This window comes from Apium graveolens, chromosome 2 (genome assembly GCF_009905375.1).
Source record: "Apium graveolens cultivar Ventura chromosome 2, ASM990537v1, whole genome shotgun sequence".
Taxonomy (NCBI): Eukaryota; Viridiplantae; Streptophyta; class Magnoliopsida; order Apiales; family Apiaceae; genus Apium; species Apium graveolens.
In genome coordinates, this window is record NC_133648.1 from 152,817,104 (window position 1) to 152,827,150 (window position 10,047).

Here is a 10,047-nt window from a genome sequence, read left to right on the forward strand (position 1 = left end):
TTCAGATGCTGATGACATGCAAATACTGATGATACATCAAATCCTGACGATACACCAAATGCTGATGACATCTAAACGCAGTCATATCCTGAGCTTTTACTGATCATTGAGAATCAGTATGTAAGAGTTCTTGAAGAGATTATTGCCCCACTTATGTTGTGTTCGGTTGCAGTAATATCACTTTCAGGATACAACAGCACAGAGCAATTCATCCACAGATACGTAAAACTCAACAGCAACGTGACCTCAGTTCGCACAGAAAATCTATGATATAATCTATATATTATGGAGGAGAGAAAAATAGAGAGATAGCAACTAGGGTTTCACACTTATATGATTGACGTATTAGTATTTATATTCCAAACATTTTTTTTCATTATATAATACAACACAAAATGTAACTGAATATATGCATTAATTAAAATAAATATTATGACTTAATATGCATTTAATAGAATATTTACAGAATTAGAAACGTAACAGTCATTACCAAGATTTGTCAAATCCTGATACAGCCAGCCCATCAAGATTAACCACAACAAATTCTGATCTAGCATCATCAGGATTTATCAGGTTAAGCAAATCCTGATCCAAGGGTGTCAGGATCAGTCTATTAACGGATAATGCACCGAGTTCATCAACGGATACAAAGTTTTGTTTTGTGCATCAACGGTAACAAACCCTTACTGTTATACAAATTTAATATTCATTATATAACATTATAATAAATTAGTAAATATTTTAATTAAACATTAAGTAAAATTCCTCGCCCGGGTAGCCTCGCGTACGCGAGACGCCGAAACATTCGCCCAAATCACCCTTCGACCCAACCCGAGTCGTGGCGGCGGCGCGCGCGCGAGGCACACCATAACACCACGCACACTCACATGCCTTGGTAGTTGGTGTACTACTCTTGCACATGGTACTATATAAAGCGCTACACCACTCTTTACTTAATCAATGTGAGACAAAACCCACAAACTTATTTCAAACTACTAATTTCACCTCAATTTCTATATGAATTACACTAAAAAAATGACTTAGATCCAAACATGAAAATTTAAGCCCTCATCATTATAAGGAACAACCTACAACAATTAGTTTTAAAAAAATTACATCAAGAACATGTCTAAAACATGCCTCAAACTTTTTATTTTCTAGAAAAATTGTTTTTCAGTTATTTTTTAAAAAAACAATCATGAATCTTAAGTTCACGAAGATATAAAGATGATAGTGAAGCCATTTGGAGTCATAATCCAATAGTGCATAGTGTATTGCGGTGAATAAGCAAGGATGGGGCAATGAATATCTAATGAAACTTATGCAGAAACTTGTGCTTACCTATATTTTTGAGGGACAAAGTTTCCACACTGATTGAGCCTTATTAGTATTCCAAAAAATATCCTTGTTAAGTGGGGATGAACAGAGAATGAAGGGCGATGAATGTCTACCGGATATGGCACAAGTTCAACTTGTGTTTATACCTCAATTGCGGGGTTAGAAGTCCCAGAGTTAGCCAAATGAATAGTTTTAGTAAACATTATGGAGACAAGTATGGTCTTACGAGGGACTTGAAATATTATATATTAACAATTATAAACAAGTTGTCATATTTCTTGAAAGGGTGCAAAATTATAGTATTATATAAATAATGTAAGTTCATTTGATGCTCGAGTATATAGAATAAACAGAGTTACTAATTTTCGTCTCATGTGCAAATCATTTTTGTAATAATCTTTTATTTTTCCTGTTTTTTTATAGATTCCAATAAGCATTTTCAAATTATTTTTTCCCTTGTTTGAGCATGTTACTTTCGTGTTTATTCACTAATATATTCATTTCGTAAAAGGTTAATGTTGTAGCTGGTCTTTATTCCAAACAGGAAATTCCTTTTGTTCATTACTCTAATTGTGCTCAAGAATAGACCTCATCATTCTTACTGGTTTCTTAAACTCTTATAACATGTTTTAGCTGAATGTTGGTTCTTGTGTGTCAATGTGACCTATATTTTATATGTTATAACCATTCCTAAGTTGCTAAATGAAGCGTTCTGCCGTAATATTCAGTTTTTGTGACCTCCCGTTATTACTATTTCTGATTCGTTAAGTACACAGCGACCAAGTTGGACAACCTCGAACGAGGGTGTTTTAGAGTCACCAGATGATGTGGCTATGGTACCACAAGGGAACTTGTGCGGAAAGTTTTTTGCAATATATGATGCATGAGGATCATTGAGCACTAGAGGGCTTATCACCCTTGTGGTGACATAACAAAATATGAGATGGCCGGATCGATTTGATCAGTTGGTATTCAAAATTTGTGTTACATTTCCTTTATCAAACTAATTACTTATATTAAGTTTGAATTAGAATTTTGTTGTGATTTCTTGAGAATAAGTATGTCTATTTTTAATGTTTTACTCGAATTTTCTAACCTGCTGAGCTTTTAGCTCACTGATCAGTTTTTTTTACTTATTTCGAGCTTAAAATGATCACGGTGAGGAATCCAGATATGAAAGTGAAAGGATTTGAAGACCGAGGCCTAGGCTATACCCTGTTATTTCATCTTTTGGTGATTAGTTTATATGAATATAGGTGGATATGTAATCTGAGTACTTAAGTTCGTTTTGTTTTAGCCTATGAAAAATAGAATTAAACTTTATTTAGTGTTGCTCTTGTACCCTGAAAGGCATGTACTGGCTAAATTTCTGAAATAGTTAGATAGCAGAATCACGCGGATCTTTTGGATCATTTTTATCTTAAATTTAAAGTAACGAGATTGTGCATATTTAATCGTAACACTTGGTATATGCAATTTTGGTTAATGAAATTTGGGTGTTACAAAAGAATTATATATAATATTAAAGAAAAATCCGGCATTGTACAAGTTATTAACAAATAAATATATATCAAATATAATGTCTAATAAATTGAAAATAATTAATACATTGGGCTTTTAATGGTATATATAAAATGAGAAACATAGGCTGAGGATAATGTTAGAGAGCTATGCTAAAATCCCCTTACTAAATTATCAAAAAAAACGAGGAAAAATAACCGCAAAATAGGAAGAAACTAGCGACAAAAGATATCCCCAGGACATGTAACATATGTACCCCATTATATTGTTGCAGGTGTATGTTAAATGAATGTGTAATATCTCAATCACAAATCTGAGACTCGAAATTTGGTAGATATGAAAAAGACAAGAGTCAAGAGAGGTCTAGAACATCATGAGCAGCCCCAGCAGGAATTGTCGAGTGCACGCCCTGCACATTCACAGTTAACCCTATTTCATTACTTTCAAATTCATTACTTGAACGAGTTTAGCGAGTTTATTAACATGCGATCACCTTCTAATTAATTGTTTTTTTATTATTATTTTAAATCATATTATATAGAATTTGCTGTTAGGCATGGCGGACGTTTCCGATTTGTTTATTCCATCCAGTACTTGCCAGGATTTACGTACCCAGCAGTATATCTCGCGTTTCCATGACTTGTCATTTTGTGACTAGAATTCGAACTCGGAACCGAGCTGGATGCTGATACAGTTATGAGCGATAATCCACTTTACAGCTATATTGTGAATTTGTATTTTCTTAGATATATTCACTAAGAAGACTGTAACGTATATAAATGTAAAACGATACTAGAATGTGATTGGGTAAACAAACAAAAATCCACCAAGCATTAAAAAATATGGAGAGGGTACATCGGTAACGTAGACTTAATGGCAATGGCACTAATTTAAAAAGAAGAGAAATTAGTGTACGACTGAACAACAATAATAATTTAGAAAAAAAGAAAAAAAAAAAAAAAGGAAAGACAAACTTATTGAATGGCCCATTACATTTCCCCTGATGTGATACACTCATTTCATTTCTTGTTCCTCCATTTCCTCTCTTACTTTTGCCCTACTTATTTAGCAACTTCCCCCACTCTCTATTTCTGCACAAAAGATGTCTAGAGAAAGAGGCAAAGAAGTTGTTGAGGGATCATCAGCAGCAGAAACTCCGAGCCGATACGAATCGCAGAAACGGAGAGACTGGAATACTTTTGGTCAGTACTTGGGTAATCAGAAGCCTCCAGTGTCAATCTCACAGTGCACCAGTAGTCATGTACATGGTTTTCTTGCATATTTGGATCAGTTTGGAAAGACTAAAGTTCATGTCCAAGGCTGCATATTTTACGGAGAGCCTGAGCCTCCTGCTCCTTGTGCCTGTCCACTTAAACAGGCCTGGGGAAGCCTTGATGCTCTTATTGGAAGGCTTCGAGCTGCCTACGAAGAAAATGGCGGATCACCCGAAACTAATCCCTTTGCAAGCGATTCCATTCGCCTGCATCTTCGACAAGTCAAGGAGGTTCAAGCCAAGGCTAGGGGAATACCATACAAGAAGAAAAAGAAGAAGACTAGCACTAGTACTAGTACTACTCCTAGCCAAACCAAGAAAAATCAGGATGACTCCACTTCTGCAGGCATTTAGTATCAATCTCACCACCTTCCTTATGCTTTAAGAAACATGGTAATTAATTTCTTTGCTCAATTTGATTAAATCTGTTAAGAGGTTTTTGTTAAGTTTGTAAACATTGAAATGATGATGGTAGTGATGATGGAGTTAATTACGACTAAAAAGGGCCCATAAAGATTCCTGGAACATCACTAATAATAGACAGTACTAGTAAACAGTGTATATAAAGACACTAGTACTGAAATATTCTCTGAAACTCTTTCAAATTTTCACATTTTCATGTCGGTTTATATGTTACTAAGCTTAGATTCTGCATATTTTCTTGCGCCTCCTCAACTATTTTGCATGGTGGTTTCTACAACACATTCAATTATATACCCACTGCTACTATCCCCCACCCCCACAGGAATATCTAGCCTCGTTTGGTTATGTCACTGTTTATTTAGGATGATATTATAGGGTCCGAAATCGGATGAATTATATGTTTGGAAAATTTATAAATCATTAGAACATCTTTCAGAGATTCTTAGTTCATGTTAATTGTGCTGAGGATGCTGTTGAGAGTATAAAGGTCAGTTTGTTTTAACCCAAATAAATTTAAGACATGGGAGTGAGAAAAGACTTGAGTCTTTTGTTAAGGAGCTTCTTTAGAGAACTATAGTACATTAGCAGTTCTAAAAAAATTGTGAGATAGCAAGAATCATACATCACTTCACTACTCACTAATGCATAGAAATCTATGCAAAAGCAGCTTGTTTAAAGAAAACAATATTGTTTATTTTGCTCTCTGAATACTCTAATGACAGTTTAAATTACTAAAAGAATTTGGATTAAAATTTCATTTAAACGAATAATAAAATATTAATGTCAATACAAGAATTCAAAATGACAACTCAAATCATATTATTTGAAATGAAAAACAATCTAAAAGAAAACCGTCCGTACCTTTTCCGGATCTTTCTCAATGAGCATGTTGATATATATTCTCCTAACAATGCTCAACTATTTTCAGTTTCAAAGAGCTTCTGGAGATTAAATTTTCTGTGGTGTAAGTTGGCACATGGGAAACAAACAAAGTTGAATAATACATAAGATTGAAAACTATTTCAGTTGATCATTTTTTTTCCTTGAACTGGAAGCTAAAATTGTACAAGAGGATGTCTAGTCACTTATTTCCCATTCTATTTCTTTACAGTTTAGTTGCATCATTCATTATCATATACAGTGTCCCTGAAAAGGGTAAGTCTCGGTGGAGACATATTTGGTCTTTTTTGTAATTTCTGTAATCAACCATGACCGAGATAAAATGCATTCATACTGCAGCTAGAAGCTTGTCTTACCATACAAATACACCTTAATGAACCAGTACTCTATTACAAGTAAAAAGCATCATAGCAAATAATGAACCTGTGTTTTCTTTTATGGTTGCAGGGTTACAAGAGAAAAAATGAGAGTTGTTGGCAATGTAGGTCAACTGATATTTTTGAATGCACTTGAAATGGTGGTGGCAAGCTGCACCATTTCAGCAAATGCATTTCCTATCAGTTCCATAATTAATATCAACGGCGACTAAAATAAATCTATCCCGGCCATCCCGCTTAATCATCGGCCAAGGTTTGGTGGCCTTTCTCGGCGGGGCTCTCGCTAGAGACAAAAGAATTCTGTATTGCACCGATTTAATGAAAATGTCTTGAAGCTGTTTTTGAAGTGAATTTGGTATGACATGAACAATATTTCCAATATTGCCTGTTATATATGCATATTTGCTTGTTTCATATACTATCAGTAATATATGTTTGAATTGTGACCATCTACACATTTTGTCCTCTGCATTTGCATTCAAAGCCATAACACAACTTCACATTAGGTTTCTATTCGTCTCTATAGTTGAGGTGAGATATGCTGGTCATGACTCATATATATACAACCTCCGGTATCCCGGCGACTAGTAGCAACGTGGATGATTACTAGGGCAACTTCTTTGAACAGAATCAGATATAGAGATAACACCTTGCTGGTGCCTGTAGGTAATGTATTTATATACAATTACACCCCCTAACCATGCTCAGATCAATGCTCTTGCCAAGCAGATTTCATGAAATGCCTAATACTTTCTTTGGGGGAAGCCACAGAAAAGCAGGAAACTATAATGATCAAAATAGTTATAAACATAACCATTCTACTTTATTCCTACAGTGGTTTACCCCGACTCTTCAGTACTATTATCCACTTCTGACATGCAAAAATTTCTATCACCGCCTTATATTTTTATCTATTCACAAATACATAAATCCAGTGGCACCGGGAGAACTTGCAGCATGAAGTTCATTTCAGGAAAATTGGATAGTCATAACCTGATTGCTTTACTTCCCACTGATGGAAGCGAGGGTTAGGAAAAGAGTATCAAATCAAGTGTCCAAACGGAAAAGTTTACTCCTCCATGATGCTTGCTCAAGTCAAAACAAATTCCCATTGGAGATTAGCAAACTCTAGACTAACATAAAAGCTAGTTATGACTAAATCTAGGCAAGTATGATTAGCTTTATTACATAGATCATTGCCCAAAAACAAAGATGTTCATATATCCATCAGATTCATAGCAGAACAATTAACATTAATAATCTATCTTTCATAAAGTTCAAAAGTATTCTATCCGAAGAGCAACTAGTCATTAGCTATGCTTAACACAAGGGTATACTATCACTAACAAGTTTCACCCACCTGTAAGCAGATTCCTATAGCACTTTCCTTTCCAAACAAACAAAATTGGACCTATATGTATGTGCAGACCAAAGCTGCCATCTAATATATAATCTCTCAACAAGAATTCCCTATGATCTGCCAAGCTCCGCCACCACAGCATCTACAGCTTACTCTCTGTTCCAAATTCAAAAAGAAAAAACATGACTTATTATGCAGTTCTTTGGAAGTACAAGTCAGGACTGAATTTAAGAATGCGAAGTTAATATTTTCTACTACTATCATTCTACATTTGCATGTAGTAAAATTAATATCTAACTTAGCAAATTAGAAAGACAATAGAAATTCAAAGAATATTAAAGATATGCTATAAGTTTGTCATATTACCAGTTGGCCACCAAGCCCATATTAGGAGCAGGATACCTTCATAGTTCCAATAAAGCTTTCTAATCCTTAGTTCATTTTGAATAATAAACTTATTTAAAGGTAGACTTTTGTGACATGCAATTTACATGTACCATACACAATAAACAGATTGATGTTTACCTCTATTTCTAGATCAGAAATAGGCTTTTAGATTAGACATCAAAATGACATAGGCTTTAAAATTTAGACATCAAAGTAGCAGAGCTTATCCTATAGATTGTAATATCCTCATGAGCCTTCAAATTGAACACTAAGATTTATTAAAATGAAATTTTTTTACAGAGAAACCATCATTTTAAATGTACATTTTAATTTTGGATTGCAAGAGCATTGTTCAAGTTCAGTAGAAGAGGCCGAACAAAACATGACAGTTGTAATGCTTTAATGCCTACATCGTAGAGTGATGCACAAGGATGTTGAAATGAACTGTGACAGGATGGATACCTCTCTTGGCAACCTAACAATAATCTAGTTTACAATGCAACTACATCCAACTTCCCTCGAGACACAAGATCAACAACTGCAAGCTACTACAAACACTTTGATGCTCAAGCATTAGGTAAGGGGATTCTTTAAAAGGCGTGAATGCTACCAAAGTTAAATAACGATGCAAGAAGCAGTGACACAGAGGTCATAAGATCAAACCACCTACCTAATAACCCAACCAAGTGACAAGTCCAGTGTAGAGATTTAATTTCTAATGAAGCACCACCAAGATAATATTTGGACTCAAAAAGATTACTACATTAATTTTGTAAAGGAAAACATTTTCACATGAATTGATCACAAAAATAGAAAGATTAGATTAAATAATCCTCAAAATAGATCATCTAACAGAAGCATAATCATCTCGAACCATAGAGCTCATCAAATCACTTCCTTAAATTCTACAAAACTGAGCTCCATTTAAAAGAATATGCATAACTTGTATCATCTTCTCCATTCGAAGGTGAATCAAACCTTGTTATACATTAACAATCAAAATAAACAACTTCAACTTCCTTCATCGTCTTTTTCTTGTCACTAAGACCACAAACAAGCACAACGATAACATCATCAATAAATAACTCAACTCACCAAATGTGGATTCCATATTAGCATAATATACTCAAACAAATACTCAAATAACAAATATACAACAAGATCATAACATTCAATTGCAAACAAAACACAAAAAACAATTCTTACCTCTAGCATCGTCCACTACTCCAGCTTCCTCATTGTTATCAACCTTCATCCTCAATTCCGAAACATAATTCATAATCTGCACATTCAAATCAATCGCTAACTTCATCTTATGCTTCTCCAACTCAATCAAGCGATCCATCTTCTCCCTCTCAATTCTCTCATACCTCTCCCCAAGCTTCTCAATCGCCTGAGCAACCTTCCCAATCTCGCCTTCCTCTTCCCCACCCTCCTCCGCCTCTTCGGCCACTATCTTCGCCGCCACCTCCGCCATTGCCTCAAACTTCCTCCTCCCCACATCCCCATCACCGGAAAAAACCTCCGACACCAGCGCCGGCCGTTTACTCCGGCGACCCACCGGAATTTCAATACCCGCCGGAAAACTCATTTTTCTCCCCCTACGGCAAGTGGGTTTCCCCGTATCCTCCTCCAGCGCCGGACTTCCGATCAAAAAATCAAGAAAGTCGAAAAACGGCCACTTGGACACATATTTTCCGGCGGATTCAACAACCCTGATCTTCTCCTTCTTATACTTCTTCTTAACAGTATCAATTCGATTCTTAACCTGAACGTCCGTACAAAACAACACGCCGGCGTGCCGGATATTGACAACGTCGGTGACTTGTTGCCAGTGCGTTTGCTTCAAACTACCACGATTAAGTTGCTTATACATATCACCCCACGTCTCTATAAGCGTTTTGGTAGCTTCATTGGACCATATAATCTCGCGGGTCGGATCCAATTTGGTCGATGAAGAAATGGGGGGTTTGTTCATGTTGCCGGCGGTGATCGGAAGTGGGGTTTTTCCGGTGAAAGAGCGTCGGGAAGATGAAAGGGCAGCCCATGAAGGAAGAGGACGGTGGAAAGATCGATGAGAAGTAGTCATGTGTGCGTGTATATATGTATGTATATGTGTGTGTTTTTAGTGTGCGTGTTTTTTAGTGTGCGTAGCCGGCGGTGCAGGGAAGGGTGATGATGATATTGATATGGAGGGAGGAGTCGTAGTGCAGGGACATACACAGAGAGTGGTTTTATATTTTTTAATTATTTTTATTGAATATTCATATTACTTAAATTCTCATGTATTTAATTAATTTTCTTTTATTCAATTTCTGGGATTTCTTTTTTTTTTTTTGGCTAACAATATCTCGAACTCAGACCCTCGTTTTACCTGTACTAGCTTAAATCCCGTGCGATGCACGAGTTATCGTTAACATTAAAAAAATTTATTTATTCTGTTATATTATAATTTTAAAATATTTATA

General features: G+C 35.6%; 2 protein-coding genes across 2 annotated transcripts; one reads left to right on the forward strand and one right to left on the reverse strand.

Annotated features, from left to right (window-relative positions):
• Positions 1-3,871: 3,871 nt before the first annotated feature.
• On the forward strand, positions 3,872-6,307 carry LOC141707927 (protein LIGHT-DEPENDENT SHORT HYPOCOTYLS 10-like). Its single transcript, XM_074511375.1, has 2 exons — positions 3,872-4,525; positions 5,903-6,307. Exon 1 carries the CDS (start codon positions 3,962-3,964, stop codon positions 4,484-4,486), a length of 525 nt encoding a protein of 174 aa, XP_074367476.1. The 5' UTR covers positions 3,872-3,961; the 3' UTR covers positions 4,487-4,525; positions 5,903-6,307.
• Positions 6,308-7,028: 721 nt separating this feature from the next.
• Positions 7,029-9,801, reverse strand: LOC141707926 (trihelix transcription factor ENAP1-like). Its single transcript, XM_074511374.1, has 2 exons — positions 8,786-9,801; positions 7,029-7,348 (listed from the first exon to the last, which is right to left on the reverse strand). Exons 1-2 carry the CDS (start codon positions 9,666-9,668, stop codon positions 7,335-7,337), a joined length of 897 nt encoding a protein of 298 aa, XP_074367475.1. The 5' UTR covers positions 9,669-9,801; the 3' UTR covers positions 7,029-7,334.
• Positions 9,802-10,047: the final 246 nt, after the last annotated feature.

Coding starts and splice junctions, on each gene's coding strand:
- LOC141707927 (XM_074511375.1), top strand. CDS start 3,962: ATGTCTAGAGAAAGAGGCAAAGAAGTTGTTGAGGGATCATCAGCAGCA.
- LOC141707926 (XM_074511374.1), bottom strand. CDS start 9,668: ATGACTACTTCTCATCGATCTTTCCACCGTCCTCTTCCTTCATGGGCT.